The sequence below is a fragment of the Ylistrum balloti genome, unplaced genomic scaffold (assembly GCF_031769215.1).
Source record: "Ylistrum balloti isolate Yb309-2 unplaced genomic scaffold, AGI_CSIRO_Ybal_v1 Utg370758, whole genome shotgun sequence".
NCBI classification, from domain to species: Eukaryota; Metazoa; Mollusca; class Bivalvia; order Pectinida; family Pectinidae; genus Ylistrum; species Ylistrum balloti.
In genome coordinates, this window is record NW_026782445.1 from 962,842 (window position 1) to 989,168 (window position 26,327).

At 34.6% G+C, this 26,327-nt stretch overlaps 1 protein-coding gene and 1 pseudogene across 1 annotated transcript; one reads left to right on the forward strand and one right to left on the reverse strand.

The window, feature by feature from the left end:
* The first annotated feature begins 3,971 nt into the window (after positions 1-3,971).
* On the forward strand, positions 3,972-4,872 carry LOC132558131 (uncharacterized; annotated as a pseudogene).
* Positions 4,873-14,932: 10,060 nt separating this feature from the next.
* LOC132558115 (ADP-ribosyl cyclase/cyclic ADP-ribose hydrolase-like) lies at positions 14,933-25,555 on the reverse strand. The gene is made up of 8 exons (XM_060222644.1): positions 24,715-25,555; positions 22,978-23,107; positions 19,392-19,479; positions 18,668-18,798; positions 18,015-18,088; positions 16,772-16,864; positions 16,090-16,176; positions 14,933-15,358 (listed from the first exon to the last, which is right to left on the reverse strand). The coding sequence occupies exons 1-8, from the start codon at positions 24,897-24,899 to the stop codon at positions 15,202-15,204; spliced, it is 945 nt and encodes a 314-aa protein (XP_060078627.1). The 5' UTR covers positions 24,900-25,555; the 3' UTR covers positions 14,933-15,201.
* Positions 25,556-26,327: the final 772 nt, after the last annotated feature.

A 26,327-nucleotide genomic window follows, 5' to 3' on the forward strand; every position in this document is an offset into this window, starting at 1 on the left:
AACAAAAATGATGCACTACTTCTCAAGATGAATATGTGTAAAAAACAAAAATCATCAATCAATGTTTCATTTTCTTTATCCATTAATATTCAATAATTTTTCATTAACAGTCAATTACTAATATTCACATTAATGACATGATATCATAATAAAACTTTGCTGAAACATTCAGTGTTCTTGTAATTTTGACCATGCACTGGCATTAAATCTATTACCTAATCTTTGCAGAGGTGTTTTCATCACCATGACGATTTCTTAGGTGTTTATTGTTCTCAAAGTCTGTAAAAGAAAATAAATTAGAAACTATCTACAAGACATGAATGCTCCAACTCCTATGTAAACCAGAATCTGATCAGGTGCATAACTTTGTTATGTTAATTTGGGGTAAATCTGAACCAAATCTGCTGAGAGCTTCTAATAACAAGACAATGATTAGTGACACGACATGACAGACATGGGTAACACTGAACAAATGATTACTAATAATACAGTGCTAAAGTGCTAAAGAAATTACCTTTTTGAGAATGTTGAAAAACTTGTGAAGGTTGAAAATCAAATGACCCTGGAAAGATAGATGGCAGCAATGGAGCTTCATTTGCTACTGGTGCCTCAGGGATATCAATGTACTGGGACTTAGATGGTGGTGCTTGTGACAGCAGAGACCTTAGAAACAAAGTGAAATTTACTAGATACATAGTTCATTTGAGAATGAAACTGCTTTAAACTGAATCCTGAGTTATATTTCATCAATAGCTCAGATTATATATCACACTGTACCTGCTTTTTACATACAACACAGTATTTAATTTAGACATCTTTTGTTCATTACAAAAGTTGATCTATTTGTGTAATTAAATTTACAAAGTGAATAGCTTGTAACTAAACCAAAATGACATTTTCTTCTAATATGATTTCATTATAACATTGTGTGTATTTTTTAATAATTCCACAAAAAATATCTTATTTAGGAATATGTTTTTTTGACTACCTGTTTTTTTCATTTTTCATCTGGAACCATTCACTGAAGTTTTTTTTCTACATTTGAAACAGTTTTTCCTATTCTGCTTAAGAAGTATCAGCTAAACTGTGATCCATTAAAACAGTCAATATGATTTTTATGCAATATTTGGGGCTTCTAAGCCTAATTCTATCAGTAACCTCTAAACAAAATCCTTTTCACTATCACTGATGGTCTTATTAAACAAATACTAACAAGTGTTATAAGTGAGACTTTCTGTTTAGGAAATAGTTATTTAAGCAACAATCGCTTTTGACAATAACAGTAAAATGTTAACCTCACAAAGTGAAATTTCTCGCCTCATCAAGAAAAATTCTTAAAATGAAAGAGTAACAAACTTTTTTTATTTTATCATTCAAAAGCCTGAAGTTTCATAAAGGGAGACAAGTCCATAAAAGAATCAATTTAGGTTTCAGAGTTCAGCAAGTGCTATTAAGCAAGATTGGTTAGTAGTGTGGGGAAAGATGACTAGTGTTGGGGGAAAGATGACTAGTATTAGAATCAACCCCTTGAATATGAATATGTCAAGTAAAGTGTTTTGAAGATGTACAATAAATGTAGTAACATACTCTTTCTCATTTAAATGTTTTTTCCCTAATCAAAGTCATCAGACTAGTCAACATCAGGTATAGAGGTCCCCCAGTCTTCATGTATTGATGTGACAGCTGTACTATCTGCCTTACAAAAGATACAATTTGCACGGCTCACTATACACTTAGTACTTAATACTTTACGCAATCTCTGCTACAACTCTAACCAAGCAATACATGCATGACCTTTTCTCCTACAAGGTATACTTACAGCTTATGAAACATTACCGTATAATTCAACATAAACTCCAGAGCCACATTATCTCATTGTGTACAGGACTTTTACAAATTATTAGAGTCAAACCATACACATTACATACAGTTGGTATTCTACTACACAAAGTCAACTCTTTGTTTATAGGAACAGCATATCCTTGCCTCATTACATTTACGATATAACCACAAAATGCATGATATACCTGGTAGATGTAGTTTGTTCAGATTCAACTCAACTCTCTATCAAACATGATCCTTATGCCCAAACACTCAATTTTCACACGACCTCTGTGCCATATCAAAGCAGTAGGATAGAAAAGTGCTTCAAAAGGTCAAACATCTAAACTGCACCCAAGAATGAAAAAAAGAAGCGATGCCCATTGGTTATTTTTGTATCTCAGTCAGTCGTTTACATCCTTGTACAGTGAATGTTTTAGTGCACTAAGTATGTAGCAATAAAAAGTAAAGGGATGGACAACAAATATAAAAGTCAGTTGAGATAAAGTATACCAGTCTATCTTGACTAAGGCAAAACAAAAAATATTTCCTGTTTCTAGTAACTCTACCTATACTAAAATTTTGTGTCTTCCCTAAACTTTTCAAGGTAATTTTCAATGAAAGCAATGTAAAAGTCGAGACCTTTTCCTTCTATGAATCAGATAGAATTAATAATTAATAATGAAATTTTTTTCCTTCCTACCCTAATTTTTCCCAAATGTTACAGGAAACACACCAGTTATCTTTGTTTGCCCTAACTGTAGCTACATTGTAAATATACATTATCTCATGGCTTAGTTTACTTACACACAGATCTAAATATATCTAATTTCTGTTGTATTATCTTGTTAGCTATAATTCAAGTTTTAAGCTATAAGGCATTGGTATCAATCACCTTGAACTTCAATAATGTCAAAACCTTTTGAGCTTTCCCATATTACTAACCATAGCATGAAGGATGGGTGTGAATTGTAATCAGTCTACGCACTGCCGTAGTTCACAAGGTTGAAACATGTCAGATTCATGACATTCAGACAGTGAACTCTGTTTTAAGAGAATACCATACTTGCCTTTTCTGTGAATGATTGTAGCTTGGCTGGAAGAATAACTGGCTGAGATCCATCATAGATTACCTTCTTTAACTTCATAGAAAGAGAGAGTTTTTATTCAAATTCTGAAAAGAAAAAAGTTGAAATCAAAAATAAAACTTGGTAGTAATGGATATGCTCAACATGTGTTTATATATGGTGCTGCACTTTACTCTGGCTCCTGCTCTGGGCATTAAAACAACTTTAGCGAGATTTGCGGATCTATGTCTAGTATAGGAACCAGATGAGACTAAGGCTAGTAGTATCATTTGAAGTCTGTGCAGGATAACATTAAATCAAAGAAATCTTTCATTGTTCAGTGTATAGTGTCTATGTTATGAACATTCAATGGGTTTGGATGGGTAGAAATCTTATTGTTGGAAACCATAGGCAGATCCAGAGGGGTCGGCTAGATTGTGTAAAAGTATTGTCTAGTCATCAGTTCCAGACTGTTATATATTTCGGAATGGCAATTTTGTTGAACTGAATCACGTGAACTATTGACCTTGACGTCATACCCGGATGTTTTTAGTCACTGGAGTATGGTCTAGGAGCAGAAGTTAACAAAATGTTTAAAGTAAATGGATTGAATGTAAAAAACTCCAAGATATTTTTCACAGTCAAAAATGTGTACTTTACCTTAATGCTGTTTTTATGCACCTTAGATGTCCCCCAAAATCTCTAAAATCGGTTGATTTACCATCAAATACCACTGATCTTTTCCTATTTTCTAATCATAATTTTATTTTCCCCTTTTTTTAGAAGCCATGTATGAAAAGGGATTATCACTGTTATGGAATGGATGCCTTCAGGGTTTTCCATTAATTTTGTTAGTAGTAGGCTGTGTAGTGAAAGTAGGAGACTGGCCTGCCATGTACGTGTAGTCGTGTACGGAACATTATTACGGAACTAGATTGGTGTAGGCGGCCAAATGATCAAAGTAGCCGGTCAAATTTGCCAGCGACCGGCTCTTATGGAAAACCCTGTGCCTTATTGAATACACATCTTAAAGTCACTGAAGAGAACATTCATGTCAAAAAAGCAGCAAGGCTTTCTAATGTAATGGGAACCACTCTACAACAAAGGGTCATTGGTGCTATGAATCTTGAAACTGTAAGGTCGCAGGACCAAGCAAGCCATTACTTTCCATGGAACAAAAGGCCAGACTTGTAAATCACATTACAACATCAACTAATGTTAGGTATGTTTATACTCGCTCGGAACTTGGCAATCTGGCAACCAAATTTGCTGTAGATTTTAGTCTCCGTGATTTCGCATCCTCTTTCTCTCCAATGGTAAAGGAATTTCAATACCCTATGGTTAAATTTAGCTTTATTACAAGAGCTAAAGGAACTTCAGAGGTGAAAGTAACTGCTTATTTTGAGGAGCTAAAGAAAATACTCAACTTGACAGGCAAGCCTCAAAATTTCTACAATATTGATGTAAAGGCAATTTCTGACATCCATTGTCCACCAATAGTTCTTTCAGACAAGAAGACAATGTGTATTGGAATATTGGAATGTCCTATACAATCACCATTCTAGGTGCTGGTAATGCTCTTGGAACTACCGTTCCACCTTATTACATATTTCCAGGCGTACATATGAGGTCTGAATTGCTGGAAGGTGCAACAACGGGGGCAAATGGCACAATGACCAAGACTGGGTGGAGTCATATGGATATTTTCAGTTATTATCTTGAAACACACTTTTGTGCAGAGTAGAGATCTCTCTGAGCTACTGCTCTTGTTAAATGACAGACATTGCTCCCTATATCTTTGGGAATCATAGTTTGGGTGAAGGAACACAATATAATTTTGTTCATTCTACCACCACATACCAGTTGTCTGCTCCAGCCACTAGATATTGAAAGTTTTGAACCTTTCTAAAAGGTTTATAACAATCTGTACTCAAAATTTATGAGAGTACTCGGTTTCCTCCATCTCAAGACATTCCACTCATGAACTTGGATGCAAGGAGTACAATATAAGTTTTTCTGTCATCAACCTTTTGCTTCCTGCATGAAATGTGGTATATAGCCTTTTTATTTGCTGCAGTTGACGAAATGGCATTCATTCCTGCCATTGCCAAGACTAAAGCTGTTGACAATGAAATGTTAACTCATGAAACTAAATCTGTTTATATGCGTGGTCAAGCTGCAACCTTTTTTTCAACATAAGAAGGATGTTCTTTTGAAGAAATCTGCATAGGTGATGAAGCCAAGGAAAGTGGTATCCAAAGTTGTGGGTGGTAAACCTATCACAGCAGAAAGCGTTGTACAACAGATAAAACATTACCAGGAGAATCGATCAGAATGGGAGAAAACATGTTCCTGTGCATGTACAATGACCAAAAACAAGAAATCAACAGTTCCAGAAAAACCACCATCTTCATTAAAAGCAACTCCAAAAGTGTCTTTAAAGTTGAAGAAGACAGCCAAGTTTACCCCACCTTATAAATCTGTGATTCTGAAATAGCTCGGCCTTCGACTAAGAAAATAACAGATGGCACTGTTTCTCAGTGTGATTCAGATGATTCTGAATTTGTTGAAGAAGGCGATCCATGCTGCGTGTGCTTGAAATGGAAACCAGATAAAATGAAAAACCATGGTTTTGATGAATTTCTGAAATGGGGAGAATGCACATTTGAAGGATGCAGTCATTGGGTCCATTTGAAATACTGTATAGAAGTCAGAGTTCTAAGACACCACATTGCTTTCCAGTGCCCATCATACATAAAATCTGATCTACAATAAAAATGTTGAAGAATGATTTTCCATCACATATTATCCTAAACCTTCTACAAAACCTTAAATGAACAAAAAGAACAAATGAAACTAATGAAAAAAAATACATTTTCATGACTGAAATACGGATATTGAAGAATGAAATGTTATTCTTAATTTAATATGTGTGATTTCTTATATTTTTTGTTAATTTAATGTGTGATTTCTTATATTTTTTGTTATAATGAAATTTAGACTTGACATTAAATATATATATATTGCATGTCTGAGCCAAAAAAACAGAAGTGCAATCATGGTTACGACAGGGACGTATACTGGTTACGATAAGTCTTCCGATTCAGGTGTGCGATTTTTACTTGTTTTTATTATAGTTCTTTTTAAATAAACGGATGCAACACTGAATAGTTTGTTCCATAAACCTTAAAGTATAAACCCATTTCAACACAGTTGTGTATTTGTTTGGTGCCAATTCGAAGAAAAAGCGTATCTAGCGAGAAATGATTAAGGGTCCGAAACTAATGCGCCAACGATACTGTCATGGCCTGGTGATTATTAGCAGGGACTGTCATGTAATCTGTCCGATTTCACTGGGACAGTTAATTAGAGTCTGAATTAGATAGTTTCGTTTTAAATATATTGTTTTGCAGTGGAAAGAGGGGGATGTGCACAACCATATTAAATATTTCAAAATACGGTACGTTACCATGCTGCTAATTCTGTCCTCCGTAAGCAGACGATTCTCGGCGGTAGTGACACGGAGCGCCGCCTATCATTTCCGATTGTCTTCCCATTGATTCGACGCTCGATTCGACGCTCAGCTACGTTTTTTTTTTTTTTTTTAATCTTTTTTTTATCGTGATCGTTTACTTATGTCTGCCAAAAAACCCACTGACATTTGGGCCGATGAAGAAACAAGAAATAATTGAATTGGGTCTCAGCTTTCCATTAGAACAACGGAGCCGTAATAGAAGGTTTTTGAAATATTGATAAACTTGTCTGTGTCTCGCGTTGGTCAATAGAGGTACACGGAACATTCTAGTAGTAGCAGTGATTTTTGCACGTAAACTAAGCGAAGAAAAAATATAAAACAAAAAATAGTACACGAATGGGTCATCAAACTTGTCTTCTTGTCTTATCCACAAGATATCGCACGTGGACCTTCCTTTTCGCCATTGTTCCGGGAATGCAGAGAGCTATAGTGACTGTATCCATTGGAATATCAAGGATAGGAGTATGGCAGTGTACAGAGTCGAAAAAAAAATCAAATATTTTTATCCTGCATCCGGCGCTGTCATTGTCGGAAAACACATGCAGCATATATGTTTGCGATATTCAGCAGTGCCGGAAAACAGCGGTATTTAAGCACGTGCATGGTTCGACAGAATTACTTCCTTACTCAAATAATTCATTTAGAAATATGAATAAAAGTTGAAACAAGCGATTTCATTTGTTGTGACAAACATGTTTATTTACGAAAATTCGTATATCGTTTTATCCACTGAGGTGGAACTATATTTCCTCACGAAGCAGTGACGTGCGTCATCAGGCACAATTTAGAGTGACGTCAACGCTAGGTTAAAAAGTTTGACAGGCCAACAACCTGTTGAAGTCAGATTTTTTAATAAGGATTACAGAATAGATAGGATACATGGTCAGTGTCTTAAAATGTGAATTGCATTTTGGGCTGGAACAGAAATACAAAATGGCTCGACACTTTTTCATTGCTTCATCCTCGCCAAAATACAGCCCGGACACTGACCATGTATTCTCTGTTTATAGAAAAAAAAAGAAGAACGTTCAAGACTGGTCGAAATGCCCACTGTAGTTCTTGAAGATTTGTAAACGTTGCAGATTTCCCTTTGTCCTCCCATAATATGCCTATAGACTGAATAAGCTTCCAACTTCTTCCCAAGCGGAATCATCATTAATAAGACCGTGCTTTGTATGTAATCTCGGATTCCAGAAGGAATTATTTTTATTTCCCTTATGTGTTGTGTATAGCATCCGATTCCAAATTCACTTTATTACTACGCTTTGTACATTCACCTATTAAATTGTTAATTTTAATTTTAGTTGTTGAGTATTCTAATTCCGAGTATTTCCATACACAAGACCGTGAGGGCATCGCGACAATCTGATAGCATCCGTATATGATTATTCAGAAGAGAATGATGGTGAATACCATCCCCGATACTCTATTTGTTACGCTCACTATCACTCTTTGCACCCTTGAAAAGTTCATGGCAAAATTGAAGGCATACCATGACATGCTCCATGCGCGCACTGAGGGCAAGTGATGATGAACTACTGAAGTATCAAAGACTGGATAATATATTGGTATTACATCTACGTCCTTTGCTTTCATATTACCACGTTATCGTTCATGTTAAATTGTCGATACTGTTTCTTATTGTAGTGCTCTACTCATTGCATTGCTCCGCGAAAGACTTTAAGTTTGAAAAACAAAAGATGTAACTGAGGAAACCCCAAATTTATCGAAATCAATGTCATAATCTAGCATAGCAATTTTAGAAAATAAATTTGGTAATTTTCATATATAAATGCAAATATAGGGGCAAACGAGATAACATGACGCAATATGCACACCCTCAAGACATTAATTTCTCAATATTTACAAGAAGGGGTTTTCCGTGGCGAATTATTTCCTTTGGACCGGTTTTCTATTCCAGCATCAGTTCAAGATTTTGAAATCGTGACATATCAATTGTATGACTGTGATTCTTGTTTGATTTTACTTTATTAATCAATACAGTATCGTTTCGTAGCTTTTCCATACATTATATCTAAACATCGAATATTCAAAAGGATGTCAAGACGTATCTGAATTAAGACTTGGAATGCCGATAACGACACACCATTACTATCTATATTATCACACAATGACACCCATCCCGTATGGCGGCGTACTTGATCATAAGGATTTACACATTAAAGAAACGCCGTGTACTTCACGAGAGTAAGTGCGAGAGTTATCCCACATGGGTGTTCTATACGGTACAACTTACATTTTATTAAAGAAAATGGTGTAGAGCAGCAGTTCTGAACTTAATGGGTGACTCAACCTCGCCTTTGGTATTCGATCATCGAAGTGAATGACGCTAAATCACATTTAAATTACTTCTATCGTAGGTAAGTACACTTAACTTAGTGATATTTAACACAGTTTTGTACGATTTCTTTCCTGAATATTTTTTTGTGATTATCAAAGGTGACCTTTTTTTACAAAATTATTTGAATAAAACATCTATTAGAATCTTAAACAAGTATAGCTGAAACCAGCAAAGACTTTAAAGCGACACGTTTGCCTTCCTCTCCGAATAAGTTCAAATAAGTTTGATAAAATGACGAGAATCTTGATCAAATGAATTTCACTTTCAACATCATGGACAATAAGCTTTTCGGGGAAACGCTTATCACTGATGCTATGGTGATTCAATATATAATGTTTTTGCGTATACAAGACTTTCGGTGATAAAAACACATTAGACCATCTCAATTTAACAATCGCCAAGCATTAACTTGTGAGTAGAGGTGCCATGAACACAGAAAACAACAAGGCTTGTTCATCATTATCAGGACTCTGTTGTTGTTTGTATAATAAATATTAATTTGATCCATAGATAATCAGTGGGAAACCCAGCAACATTTTTATTTCGGCCAAATTTGAAACTTGTTGCTTTAAAGGTTAAAATCATTATAATTCTACTTATATGTACCAAGATAAAAATGTGTTGTATGTAAATGTCGCTTTAAAGACTGTAGCATTATAGTACTGGTATTTGTATCCAGATAAAAATGTGTTGTATGTAAATGTCGCTTTAAAGACTGTAGCATTATAGTACTGCTATTTGTATCCAGGAGAGTGTGTTGTATGTAAACGTCGCTTTAAAGACTGTAGCATTATAGTACTGCTATATGTATCCAGATAAAAATGTGTTGTATGTAAATGTCGCTTTAAAGACTGTAGCATTATAGTACTGCTATTTGTATCCAGATAAGAATGTGTTGTATGTAAATGTCGCTTTAAAGACTGTAGCATTATAGTACTGCTATTTGTATCCAGATAAGAATGTGTTGTATGTAAATGTCGCTTTAAAGACTGCTAGCATTATAGTACTTCTAATATGTACCAAGATAAAAATGTGTTGTATGTAAATGTCGCTTTAAAGACTGTAGCATTATAGTACTGCTATTTGTATCCAGATAAGAATGTGTTGTATGTAAATGTCGCTTTAAAGACTGCTAGCATTATAGTACTTCTAATATGTACCAAGATAAAAATGTGTTGTATGTAAATGTCGCTTTAAAGACTGTAGCATTATAGTACTGGTATTTGTATCCAGATAAGAATGTGTTGTATGTAAATGTCGCTTTAAAGACTGTAGCATTATAGTACTGCTATATGTATCCAGATAAGAATGTGTTGTATGTAAATGTCGCTTTAAAGACTGTAGCATTATAGTACTGGTATTTGTATCCAGGTAAGAATGTGTTGTATGTAAATGTCGCTTTAAAGACTGTAGCATTATAGTACTGCTATTTGTATCCAGATAAGAATGTGTTGTATGTAAATGTCGCTTTAAAGACTGCTAGCATTATAGTACTTCTAATATGTACCAAGATAAAAATGTGTTGTATGTAAATGTCGCTTTAAAGACTGTAGCATTATAGTACTGCTATTTGTATCTAGGAGAGTGTGTTGTATGCAAATGTCGCTTTAAAGACTGCTAGCATTATAATACTGCTATTTCTATCTAGATAAGAATGTGTTGTATGTAAATGTCGCTTTAAGACTGCTAGCATTATAGTACTGGTATTTGTATCTAGGAGAGTGTGTTGTATGCAAATGTCGCTTTAAAGACTGCTAGCATTATAATACTGCTATTTTTATCTAGATAAGAATGTGTTGTATGTAAATGTCGCTTTAAAGACTGTAGCATTATAGTACTGCTATTTGTATCTAGGAGAGTGTGTTGTATGCAAATGTCGCTTTAAAGACTGCTAGCATTATAATACTGCTATTTTTATCTAGATAAGAATGTGTTGTATGTAAATGTCGCTTTAAGACTGCTAGCATTGTAATACTGCTTTATGTACCCAGAGAACATATTCTTAATTTCTCGTGTGGATTTCCATACCTGTGTTTTGCCCGTGTCAGTGAGTATTCTGCTGGAAGTAATAATCTCCTACCTATGCTTGATCAGAACACATCTCGACCAAACTTTTATGTAACGGTCTAAAATGTCTGCTTGGTCAGGACATAAGTCGCCAAGTAGTCTAAAGAAAGAGAGACAATGTGTAAAAACAGTGCTTAAGTACGTGTCATTCTAGATATGTCGGCACATGAACTGTCCTCTAACATACGCCTTATTTATTATTATTATTAATCGTTTGTATATAATAAGTAAGAGGGGGAAATAGTACTACGAGTATCATATCGTCAATAAGGTTGTCACTGAGGGTTGGCATGGCTTCCTTCAGGTAAAGACGGGGGAGGGGGAGCAAGACAGGGACGTATTTTCTGATGAATTCTGGCAACATATACGATGAAAATGAGAGATACATTTATTTTCATTTAGAAAAAGGACAAAATAAAAGCACTTGACAGAGTTTTATGACTTTTTTTGATAAGCTCTCTGATATATTGATAATTTTTCCTTAAAGTGACAAAGACGCGACGTGTCTTATTTGAAAGATACAAGAATAGGTTTCAAGGTATGGATCTTGATACGAGGAAATGAATAGATTAATGTCAATACCATGTAAGGAAATAACATATATGATGACGCCAATAGAATTATCGTATTTTATGTCTTGAAGTAAATCTGGTCACTCGACAGGGCGTGGTAATAAGATGACACTATATCAATATTTTTAATACATAGAGAGTAGAATCCCTGCTTTACTTTGTTACCATTTTAAACGTCGTTCAATCATGTTAATTGTCTCGAATTTGTTGACAAAATGTATTTAATATAATAATAAAGATAATATATTTATTCAGGATAAAGATGTACAGATTTGTATACAAAACATATGAATATATGGCACATATAACATGTTTTACATAATCATGAATAAGTTGTTTGCTACATCTTTAATGTATTAGCCAGTGATATTTATAAATAAAGCCAAAAGTACATATATCCTTGGATTTCCCAAAAAGCTTGAAACTTAAGCTTGTTTGGTATACTTTTAATATAATCTGGAAGAGAATTCCATTCTTTTGCGCCTGTAAAGTAGAATGTTGTAGATTCTTTACCTTGTACTGATGGGAGACTAAAATTATATGCCGAGGATCGAGTATTTTGTAGATATGGATTCTTGTTAAAGGAAATATACATATAGTTTGGAGCCTATAAGGATTGACTTGAATAGTGGCTATGTTTTGGCACCGTTCATTTGTAGTATTGGACAAGTTAATGATAACTTCGACTTCATTTCATATACATATAAATTCTAGAATGTGTGGTATGTTGTTCTTAAATTTGCTCTACTGTTTAAATGCTGTCATTGTTCTCCGTTACATTCAAACAAAATATAGGACACATTGAAAAATCACCTTCCGTGGGCCTTCCACACAGATAGGCTATTGATTACAATGTTTGTTTTGTTTGTAATCATGCAATAAAAAATTGAAGTACATTTTGAATTTTTAAAACACCGAATCCTGTCTGGATTTTTATTTAGCACGTTTACCACAACACTGAATCTTACGTAATTCTTTTGTGGTACATTTCTAAAGAGTTAAAACCTGGTCATCCCGCTCTGCCTGTACATAAAAGAAGACCGCAGTAGTTAATCTGATTTTAACATGTTCCATTTACAGTAGGTTGTATAGTTTGTATTATTAGTTTCTTAATTTGTGCTCACTAGTTTTCTTGTTGATTGTCAACACAACTGTGACAAGGATTACATCAATAACATGTCTCTAAACGGTTTACATTAAGCTGTTCTAACTTTGTCGGTATTCGTGTCACACCCACTGCTTATAAGCCGTACGATACATGCCCTTTGACATTGGACAAGGCATAATATCAATATACATCAATAATAAGCCGAATAGGTTTTACATTTGAAGAATTAGATAGATGATTATATCTATGTTATACAAGTAATATAATTCCCCTCTAGAAGCATAACGTCCATTATATTGCAAGAAAAACATAAGAGAATGGTTCGATAAATGTGTGCTTAATCAATTGAAGTAAAAAATGTGTTTTTATGTATAAATTGTCACAGGTCAAATTAATTAGACCGTGCCAATGATGATGAATAAAAACAATTTTAAAAGTTCACGACAAAGCACTTACAGCACCCATTGGTCAAAGCAAGAGACAAGTCGAAGAATTAGTGGGATAAATTAATAATGAATTATGACGAGTTTCATCAGTCTAAATGAAATGGAAAGTCAGCTTCTGTTTATCATATGACTGAGAAATGCTTGTGATGCACTAGTGAAAACAAAACAGTTAATAACATATACAAATGTAATCAGCGACATACAATTACATATGACTCCATGAAGTTAACGAGCTTCATTTTTACATACGTTGTCTCATCGCACTGAGAACGTGCGCGCGATGTCTGCACGATGTGCGCAAGATGGGAAAATTGGACGACATAAGCTATCGCACATTTGTGCGTACGTTGTGCAATTCTCTCGTAGTTGATATGTATATAGAAATGACACAGCAATGAATCTTTTAAAATCTCATACCGTCAGAAAGGAAGTTTTATTTTCATTAAATTTATATTACTCTTATTTTTCATTCATTTTGTACACACAAACTTATGCTCAGGTAGATCTTACGTTGTGTTTGTTGCAAGGGCGACCCAGCCAACAGTCGAATGAAGACCACTTTTAACTTCACCGATAAATTCTAATGCTCCTGTGATCGCTATTTAGTAATAACTTCACGAAGTTTCCGTTTAGTTTTCAATCCGTAATATAAGCCAACCATTTTTATTGTGTTATCCTTTCGCACAGCTATCCAACGATACTGTATCTTAAATGTGTGTGCATGATCTGCGTTACTATATTTAAATATTTTCTTTGTCCAACAGGTATACTGCATATAGAATAGACGTTCTCATATTACAGTCAGTAGGAAAATTAGATAGGATTGGACGCCCATGCACTCCCACGACCAGGTTTACACCTTATGGAATAGAACTCTCTGTCACGATCGCGTATATTCCTGTACGTTATTTCCGTATTTTATGTTGTTATGTGTCGTGTTTTGTGTCGTACTTTGACGCGTAGGGAGTTCCGTAGCGAGGACAGGTGAGTTAACACTGGGGACGCACGAGCAGGAGCCATGAGAGTGCTCTACCTGGCCGTGTCGCTCAGTGAATAATTTATGGCGATGCGCATTATACAGGCACAGATTTAATACAGACTGTGCACTTATTGCGGACCTGAGGATGCAGAGCTCAGAACTGAGTCATTATACTGGACCAGTTATCGTGCACAACTTATGAAGATGTGACATACCAAGAGGGCAGCTGCGGTGCCAGTGGATGCACTATGTCATTGATGGACCACTACATTGTGGTATGATACTCACTTGCAACACGCAAGTTTCGTCTTTGAGCCTGAGGTTTTGGCTATGCAGACAGACCTGGAAAGGTCCTCAAACTTTTGTGTAAAGAACTTTGTTGCGTGTTTTCATCGGACAATTGTTGTCGACGCTCTTGGACCGGTGCACGTTGGATTGGGCCCGTGTAGAAAGACTTTATCTAGTGAGAAAGTTGGGTGAAAGCTGTGTGTAGTATTCCTGTTTTTTTGTAATTATATATCTTGTCTTTGCATAATTTTGGTGTATATAAACGTAAGCTTTCTTGAACTTAATGCCGTTGTGTCTTCTGTTCCCAGTAAGAGACTTCTCAGCTACTCCCACGTTACACTCTCAGATCGCCGATTCAACCTTTTTTTACTCTAGTCTTTGCGTCATTTCGTCATATTTTTTCCAGATAAGTGTACTTAGAATTATATTACAGCCGGAAGCGCAAATACGCTTTGCATTGGTCAACCGTCTGAAGATGGTGACTGAGTAATCATTGAAACGTAGCAGACATTTTATAAGTTGTAATATAAGAAATGATTTTGTTATATAACATTAAATATCTGTAAGATTGTCTAAAAAGAATTGTTTGTGTATTATGTTATAGGTTTTGATCGACTAAATAATCGAATAACACTAAAAAAAAATACTTATATAACTTTATTATAAAATCAATGACATCATATTGATAGAGAATGGATCAAGTCATCATGTGTTTACGATATATACAATTCAGTTCAACTTTATCAGCACAATTATAATTACATTGTGATTTGATGGCTAACATAAACAACATAGAAACAACGAATTAAGGTTTATAAATGTAGAAATATATAAATTAAAGTGTTCACGTGCGAAAGGTGTTAGTTTGAGCAGTATTAAAAGGAAATAAACAAAACACGGGATAGGACATATTAACAGTCTAATTTTAGCTGAAATAACAAAAAAGAAGTCAGTCGTTAGCGGTGTGACATGAACGACTGAAACACGTAATTCAATACTACAGCCGTGATGAAGGAAACATGAGCACTCTGTCTGTCTGATCCCGAGGAGATAAGGATGTTGTCACAGTCTGTGCTTGAGGGGAAATCTGCACACTGAAGCAGCACTACATCTCTGTAACAGTAGAATCAGACTTAAAATCAAGTTGGCATCATGGATGACGAAGAAATTTTGCAGAAGGTGTTTATACAGAATCTTGAAACATCCTTGAAGTTAATCTCGATGACCTACTTGCTTTGGTAAATGTATTTTTGGAACAAATAGTGGCATGATGGATCAGCTTCGATGAAATATGACTTAACTGTTAATAATTTTAATAATGCACTTTATGAATCCTTTTCTAGCAAGAACTGAAATATTGTTGTAAATCAGCATACCACGGATGTTACCTACAAACGATACTTCTAATAGATGGTAGGTCTAAAGGGAAATACTACAATGTCAACAGAAGCTCGAAAGTCGATGAAATCTAGGCATATATGAGCACGAGAAAGATACACATGGAACCCCACGAAGACACCAGAGAACGAGACCAGATGTTTCTTACTTCATCAACGACACCCATCACTTCTTGATCAATCCAGGTACTGTAAGTCATGTCACCTTCCCAAATAAGAATATAGTAAACAACAATGAAACTCCATCAGATATACTGACAAGTATCAAACATGTCCAGCTTTGTTTCTCAACGACCGCCAAATTTCGTGATATAGGGAACAAGTCATGGTATCTCAAATCACTGTGGTATGGAAACACTATATGTTTCGGAAGCAGTAATGTTGCTATACAGAAATGAAAAAAGTATATTAAGGGGGGAAAATATGCTTAATTAAGCACCATCTTACCTTGGTTGTTCCTCGCATACGGTGCTGATACCTCTTGACGTCAATATTGTCGTCAGATTCTTCACTGATGGACTTGAGCAATTTTCTCTGTTGACAATAAAACAACATTGAAATGTCTATTAAAATATCGGACACTTTTATCCCCATGTATCTTTAGAATTAAAAATGTAACATCCTTTATTTTCCTTGGTTCAAATTTCGATTTAGAGTTGTAAAGAAAATATAAAACTAATGTAGATACACAGCGCATAGATGTAATACGTTTCCATGCTGATTCATATATATTTTTAACATTGACTTGAACTAGCATCCTTAATTTTCCGTTGGCAGGGTTGATCTACAAAAGCATATACAAGAGGGAAAGTGGTTCAGTAGTATAAAACATGCAATTTATTCATCCATGCATGAACACTTATTTTCCAAATCCAAAGTTTCCTCTACTTTTTGCCTAGGCACTTTATTATCATTTTTTGTTAGCCCCACATATCCTGAAGTATTGTTGCACACCGTACAATGTATTACTTCAAAGCAACGCTGGCTGGCTTGTTTTTGAAATGCTTACTTTTAACTGACCACATGGTGACGACATAAAATAGCGTGTTCTGATATGAGAAACGATAGACCGAATAAAACAGTATTCGTTTCAACGTGAGAAATCATAATCACTGGTCGTGTTACCTACTTTGGTTGGTATCCTATGCTGTGGACAAGCAGCACGTGGGCGCTCGTAACATTTGGCTGGTGTATGTTTGGGAGCTCCTTGGTAAAAAAAAACCTGCAAAAACCAGACATATTGATATCCGTGTCTAATAAGATAAAGATAAAACAAAAAACCCACAATATATACAACCTTGTCAATGAAAGACGGAAGGATAATTCACACGACACGACAGATTATTAATACACCATCTCGTCCATACACGACAGACAAATAATATACCAACTCGTCCACACACGACAGACAAATAATATACCAACTCGTCAACTCAAGACAAATTCGTACACACAAGACAGACCAATTGTATACCACCACAACTAATATACCATCTCGTTTACACACGAAAAAAATTGTACAAACCTTATCACCAGCACTAAACAAACGGTAAGCAACTTCGTCCACACACAACAGTCAAATAATACACAACTTCATCACCTCACGACAGATAAATGAGAGACCACCTCGTCCACACACAACAGTAAACTAATATACCATCTCGTCCACACACAATAGACAAATTATATACCATCTCGTCCACACAACAGACAAATAATACACAACTTCATCACCTCACGACAGATAAATGATACACTACCTCGTCCATACACAACAGTCAACTAATACACCATCTCGTCCACACACAACTGTCGACTAATACACCATCTTGTCCACACACAACAGACAAATTATATACCATCTCACACACAACAGACAAATTATATAACATCTCGTCCACACAACAGACAAATTATATACCATCTCGTCCACAAACAACAGACAAATTATATACCATATCGTTCACACGCGACAGACAAATTATATGCCATATCCTTCCTACATCGACAAAAAAGGTATGAAAAAAGAGCAAATAAGCAAGGTTGAGATTAAAAGAATGTTGCAACTTGGCAGAACCGCTTTGGTCTATACAACGACTCTTAGTTAAAAAATAAAATGAAATTGTCTGATTCTTGACATGTCCAATATCATTCAGTGATTGCTTGCAAACGGCAAAACCAGTTTTATAGACTTTGTCTATTGAGTCCAGAGCGCCATTTTTAGATACAAAGGGACATAGAGGTTCCCTAAATTTGAATGAGTCCACTAAAAAGCACGGATCCATGACTCAAATATTTGTGTCCAGAAACTCACAATCACCATTGAGGAAACAATCTGCCTCATGTTTAAACAAAAAATTGAAAATACTCACGACGACTGCCTTATTGCCGGACTGCGACTAGAGTTCAACATAATCTTGATGGCTCCTTTAGCATCGAGTGCATACTAATCATAATGAAATTAAATGTACCTTATTATTGATAAATCATATATGTAAATATATATATGTACAACAATGGTGATATTATGTAAATCACATCAATATCGTTATCCTATATCATATATACTAATCAATTGATTAATAAAATAAATACTACATATGTATCGAAGTTAAATAGTTATTGATATATCAGACATATTATTCGATATAAAATATCATTACACTACATGTAAACAAATAATGAAATGAATTTAATCAAACACACTTCTTATGTGGTATACACATATTTACAACATACACAGAAATATCTCACTGTCGGATATCAACATAAAGCCTTATTTACGACATAAGTAATTCGGGATTGATGGTTGGGCATCTCAACTGTTGAAAAGGACTAAATATTTGTTTCTCATGTATTTGATTTTTGACAAGCGTTTTATCTGAATACCTGAATTATCCAAGTTTTCAAAAATATAACATTATTTCTGTAAAGATTTAAAACTTTATCAGTATCACTCTTTTGCTAATTAAGAATGCACATATCATCAATCAAGTATATTCTATGCTGTTGTTTTATTACTCACGTTGATTGATGCTATGGACCAGAATGCAGTGCTCGCAGAATGTGGACACCTGGGACATGACGTTATATTCACTTCGTTCCCATCCGCTGAAGTCGTACTTCCACAAAAGTCGAACCCGTCTACTAAGTATCCTGAAACAGATATTTTCAAATAATCAAAATAAATAGATTAAAATATGTTAATATAACCTTATTTTACAGGAAGTTCCAGTATGTTAGATTTTGTGTAAGTATTGCAGGAATCGTTTTAGACTTTCTAGATATACGTTAGTACAATGTTGGTGCAATGTGTTTCGTAAGTACGTTTCATTTATCTAGAGTGAAAACGTATTATATATATAACCGTCTATAGAAAACAATACACATTGAGATTTTTTTATAACAAATATAAATGTTTTCATTTCGAATATGATTTTCCTCAATCTTCTCCTAGGTTTCAACACAAAGGAATACCATCTTAAATACAAATTCAGAATTAAAGACAGGAGAGCCAAATGATGAATTAAAATGCATCATACAGTCGTTTCGTCCTATTAGGAATCGTCTGTGAGGCTGACGGCCTAAGTTTTGAAGCCCGAGAGGCGTCTGAGAGAAAACTAAAGAAATTCTAAAATCTCAAAGGAGCGGGGCAAGTGCATGTGTATATTCTAACACGCATTATTAAATTGTATCTGTTGACAATAATGACGTGATCAACTGACCATTCGAATACCTCCAGAACTAACCTATTAAGGTGTCGTCGATGGCGGTCAGCTTTCGGCCACCATAAGTATACCTGTCGATCATTCTGTAGACACCTGACCAGAAGATATGCTGAAAACAATAAGCATCCTCTTAGTTCAACTTTATTAATAAATCATTTAAATATTGAACCCACTAAATGACAAAGTTAAATATCAAATAGTAGAAACTCCGTGAGAGTATTTTACAAAACGTTTGACTTAGGCTTGAAAAGGCCATTTTTTATCATGGAATTAGAGCGCAGCTCCTCTTTATTAAGAAGTCGATTTTGGTCAGTTCTGATTTTTGCAACCGCACCCTGCAGTAAAATTATTATTTTTAACTTGATTTTTTCTCGTTGAATTCTTGGGTAATCTGAATCCACGAGTTCAGATGTCAATGAATTAGTATATTTTGATTTAATGAGCTATCTTTATCCATAAGTATAAACGCCAACGAATTCTGTTTTTAAAAAGACCACGATAATTATGCTTCACGAAAAATATGATTTTGTAGTAATACTTCGGGGAAGAGTGGGATTATTGTATGACCCAAGGGTATCTTTTTAGTTATACAATTGTAATGTTTCTTGTTTAAATCTGTTGTTTAATTTGCCATCAAATAACTCTGTATCTGCAAGATGAATTGGCATTGTATTAAAATTAATAAAACATTGCATCTACGAACTACGATTTGTCTATATTTAGACACCCTGAAAGTTTTTGTACGTCGATTTTAATTCTCTGACACCATGATACATACAATATGAAAATAGCAAAGATTTATTAAGGAAATGTTATGATGGTATGTGTTCGATTTTTTAAATTAATATTTCTTTTTCATTTTGCAGTCATTAATGTACATTATAGATTACCCTTACCTATAATGCTTTTATACAATCTCGTGATGTTCAATTTAACAGGTCACAGATAAATCAAAGGTTGATATTTCCAATTTGTATTTCAATAATTGAGACAGAAATTGATGTTCTTAGTATTTCTCATGGTGGTTTTCAAAAAAAAGAGAAAACAAAAAAGTGAAAATTACCAAAAAAAAAAAAAAAAAAAAAAAAAAACTATTTGTGTCACGCAAAGCACCAGAGGTAATACCATCTCTTTCTGAACGAATATGATTGACCTATATGTATCAACAGACTCTAACAAAGAGTAAAGTAATACAGATAATGTGTTCAAAGCACAAAAAGAAAAGGAGAAAAGAGAAAAAAACAACAGATAAGCACTATCGATGCTGCATTCCAGGTGCCTGATTCTTGTTGTAATGATTAGGGGACGGTATTACAATCAAAAATGGTACTAATCATTTTGTAACCTATAATGTATTAATGTAATATTTGTGTAGTATTCCATACCTTTCATTTTATATATTCATTATCTGACTGATTTGTACATTGCGACTTTCATAAACTATTCGTTTTGTCTATAAAATTATAAAATATTCTGAAATGGAAATGACAAAAAAGATCAACAGTGATAAGACCTCTTTTGGTGTTTATATTTGCAATATTTATATATACCTATTTATATTTATCTATATACGTATCTATATATATTATACTTAATATAATATTTATAAAGATTTAAATAAATTCAAACAACACGCCGAATTCAGCATTATATTTCATATATTTCACATGAGTTTATCCTTCTCTCCTCTACACTTTATCATAACATCAATTGACCGCAATATTTACAATACAGCTATACATTTAACCTACAAGTCATGTGCAATTTATTTGGTAGACCCACTATTCGTCTCACGTAACTCATGAGCAAGGCCAACTCCGTGTGTCATTCTATATCTTTAACCGAAATAAACAGGTAAATTAAAGGTAAAGGTACATTATGGAGACAGAGATTTGAAGTTGTTGAAAAAACCCAGACAAATTCTATTTACCTTGAGACTTGACACCATTGACACAAAAGATTAAAACGAACATTTTTTCGGAACGAATATTATTGTGTAAACTCATAAACCGGGAAGTGTAGAAATCAGGATAAAGTCGTGCGCTAGTTGTCATTTCTGGTAAGGAGGTTATAATTTTTATACAATTTGTGGTTATCAGCTACACAGCGACTCCTTGTTACAGTTAAAACAAACAGGATTCATAGTTACATTATTAACATTTCAAAATCACGATGACGATAGAATAGGAAATCCTGCTCACAATACGATACTTTCTCACGGAATAGATTTTCTTGTGAAAAACAAACAGCTGCCTTAAGGTTAGGTAGACTGTGTTATCTCGCTGGTCTTAATTTTCGCAGTTCCAACTATATATTCAAAAGCGATGAGGTGACTAGTGCACAGGTCCCCCAACATAATTTTGGCATTTTATTCTATAATGTTTGGTTTACATACGAGGCTGAATTTATAAAAAAAAAAAAAAAAAGAAAAAACCTTGTAAAGTCACCTTCAAATATATATATATATGACGTCTTGTATTATAAGTACGTCCATCGTATGTATAAACCAGAGCTGGAAATCAAAGATACCTTAAGCTCTTCTACATCAGCTGTTTATACCGATTTTTTCCTACAACGAAACCAACATGGACAGCTTTCCAATGAGTTATATGATAAACGTGATGATTTCAACTTCCCTATTGTGAATTTTCCATTTCTGGATAGCAATATCTCTACATCTCCAACCAATGGCGTTTACATGTCACAGCTGATTCGATATTGAAGGACTTACACTATTATCACGTTTTTTCGTGTAGGAAGTCGTCAAGTGACTGACAAAAATGCAGAGTGATGAAAACTATAGGGATGTTAGCCATAGTCACCTCATTGAGAAATATTCTATTTCTTTGAGAGGTATGCTGGACGCATTTGATGCTCAGTAGTTTGCCTGTTGTTTCCGTTATTATATATCATGTTAGCATTTGAGAACGCAACAATACTTGACCAAGGTTTATATGACGGGTGTCGTCGATGAAGCAGAAGGCGCATACTCCTCCTGAACATGTGGTCTTATTCTCCTTGAATTTTTTCAAGAGTCTTTATGTTAATCTTTCTTTTGTTCATATTTTATGAAATTTATGGAATTTGAGTTTGAATTATGATTCTGTTGCCATGCTGGTATTTTCTTGATGTTTTTTATCAGCTGACACCTGGGTTTCAGATTTTGGAATCCTAGAATTACTAAATATCGATTTGGTACAATTTGATTCATTGTTTATTAAAAGATGTTTTCCATCCGTATGTTTTTTGTGTATTTTATTACTCATAATTTTCCTCATTTTGCTGCTGATAGCAGTCAAATATTTGCAGAATTTAGTTTCAGACATGCTACTAGTATTCATGAAGATTAGGTAAATATTCTTACTCTGCAAAATGTGGTAGATATCCCTTTGTCGGAATCGCAATAACAGCAGTCTTTAGATTTAGTTTATAACGCGAATAGTACGAGCACTTGCCATGAAATCTTTTTCATCATGCTGTGTCTCTGGTATCAATGATAACATAGTGATTTAATGACAATATATTGTTATAATTGATTATTACTTAATTCGTGTTTATTTAAACATTTGTTCGAAGTACTGATTTGATTATTCGAGTCTTCTCTTACCTTGTCTCTCGGGGTATTGTGATATGCTGCTCTCACAAAGGGACGGAAGCCTTCACTAGACGTATTACATGGAGGTTGGTAGGCGAATCCTTGGAGGAATAACTCCCACAGCAGTGTACAGTTCTTAGGTCTAAATTAATGACAAGTATAGAATACTAATCAGTACAGGGGTATACTGTATCTTGAGAAACAGGAGAGCGTCATTTATTTCTGATACAGAATTAGATCAAAAGCGTTTATAAAGACAAGTACAAAGAATCGTGTTTATTTGTTGGATTTATCACCCCCTTATCAGCTAATCAACTTTGTTTCCTTGTAGTAATTGGTTGTCATCTCGCTGAACAATATACGAGAGGTCCGTCGTCTGTCATCCAGAGCGACAAGGGAACGGTGACACCTAAGATTACGTGATAGACCGATGCTTTGCCGAATAAGCTATCACGTCCTCTGGACGTCAAACGACACACAAAGATTAGGATTCGGGTCTGTCAATATTAACCTTTCATAACATAATTGTTTGCGTAAGTTCTGTTTTAGTTCTGGAGACATACTAGATAAGGATAAGTTCTAAATACGGAGGTGTTTATCATACCATACTACATTTTACAATCTCGTTAGGTTAGGGAGGTGTAAGAAAACAAACACGAATTTCACAAATACTTTGAAAGTTCATTACAATTACGTGGAAAACCTAATCAAAATAAAGCGAGGCAATTATGACAGCTTTGATGAAAATTCTTTAACCTGTGTCCGTTATTTAAAATGAGGTGACCAATGGGTTTCCATTTTGTAAACATAATCTCTATGTCATATTGTATACACAATACCTCAGTCATTTTGTATACATAATACTCTTCTGTGCATATCTATATGTACGAGTCAATTAGAGTGATTATTATAAAATGTAATAATTTGTGTCTCAATTAAAAGTAAATAACTTGAATATTTCAGCTCAAGATATACATTATCAGATTTTTACTAGGTACCATTCTATCGATCATATGTGTTGATATGGTCTGGTAGAGGCTTCTATCATGGCATTAATGAGGCTGTCCTAAAAGTATTCTGTACCTGAGGTATACTTGCATCACAATTTTTTTCCCACAAAACATTTACACTGAACAGAATTGAGCATTTGAATAAGAATACTAAGTTATTTTCATTATAAATATTTCAAGTACACAAAGTGAAATGGCCCAGTTGAATATTATAACTGAATCAATTACATTGTGAAACAAATTATCATCCCTGATTTAGTTACATTGTGAAACTAATCATCATCATCAGTGAATTAGATACATTAAATAAATTTATCACTGAATTAGTAACATTTTGAAAATAAATATCACCACTGTATTAGTTTAATTTGAGACTAATAATCACCACTGTATTACTTCAATTATGAAATTAATTATCATTACTGGATTCGTTACATTATATAAACTAATTATCACTGAATTAGTAACATTGTAAAGTTAATTATCACCACTGAATTAGGATCATTGTGAAATTAAGTATTATCACTTAATCAGTTACATTATGAAACTAATTTTCATCACTGAATTAGTTCCATTATGAAACCAATAATCAACATTATAAAACTTATTACCATCACTGAATTAATCATCACTGTTATGTTTGTATCAAGAAGCTTAAACTAAACAAAGTACGACATTTTGATTAGCACGTGTGACTTGTTTAAGCCGAGAACATGAACATGGTCATTAGGAAACTTACTGTGAACAGAATTCCGGACTGTTAATGACGGTTTGGTAATGAAGACATCGCCCCATAAACATCTCTCTGAAGGATTCAGTGGATCTCTGCTGAGAAAGGACACACGTGCATTCCACTATATGTATGTGCTGTATGTATAAAAACAGGATCACAGATATTACTAAATCCTTCATGTTACACTTCATAGCTTTGTCACGTTTGCGAGGTTCGTTGTTATACACCTGTGTCAGAATGAGATCGTACAGTAGTCTTCCTGACGTTTTACCTGCTGGTTACGCCTCCCGTACCTATGTTACCTGACAAAATAACGATAAAATGTCATTCCAGGGTATCTACGCTTTAGAAGGCTGATATCTGGTTGGTTACTTTCCGATAGAATATGACCTCTGTCACGGTTCATCATCTATTTTAGTACATATGGAGTCATGACGTCTTTTCTATAAACAGAATATATGCAATTGTAGGAAATATGCACAGGCATCCATCCAGTTGAAGAACGACATAAAACACGTGTTACACGGTTAAGATCTTTGACATTTTCAACACAGTCAAGTTAGAATCGACACCGTGTGACGATATTCTGACTGTAGTAACCCCGCTGTATCATGTGTCCTAGATTATAACTTTCAGGCTGGACCAGCCACCGTAGTAGGTGAACCAACACGTGTGTTTATGTACATAACATAATGCATACGCATGCACGACCATCACCAACACGCCGCCATACTGTACACTGTAGTTCGGTCATCGTCAGCACGCCGCCATACAATACTTGGTCATTGCCAAGCCGACGCCACACATCAGGTAAACTGGCCACCAGCCCAAATGTATTTGTAAAGAGTTTACCCTCACAAGTTTAAATCGTAGGCAAATATATTCGAGCTACCGAAACATTAATTCGCGTCCCTTTTAACAGTTCAAGAGACCGAGCTCAGTATATAAATATATATCTTTTTTTGGTTTGGTCATCGCATGTCTGCCGTACCTGAAAGCATTGTTAGTTTGACCAGAATAAATAAGAGTTTCGTTCCTTGTAATATTCCATATGAACATTGTTTCGAGAATGATTTGGAGTACGTTGCACAGAATTTCAATATAAGAAATCCGATATCACTAAGACATAGACACTGGTTCAACGAACACATGTAGACTCCACACATGTGTATCTAATTAATCAAATGAGGCTGAAATCCTTGTAACGTTCGGCCATTTTTTCTTTTATCTTTTCACAGTAGTCTTCGTAACGAAAAATGCTCCCTAACACTCAACTAATTGAATTCTGGAATTTGTATTCCGAGTTTGTGCCTATCTCACTGATTAATCCAGGTTTGACGAATTACTTAACAATTATTTTCATTTTGACGCTTCTTTTCATTTTTTTGGAAAATGTCGTATTATCAGATTATATTATTTCATCGACAGATGTTTCAGTGACGGTAATCCATTGATTCAGGTGAAGGGTACCTTTCTTTGTTGCCCTAGTGCCTCGCATCATTGACGGGATGCAATTGTTGACGTGACGTCAATGAATTGTTAATTTGACGTCATATCATTGTCTTGAAAGTGAAATCCATCTCGTCTCAACCCTTCCCGAGATATGAATTGAATTTCGT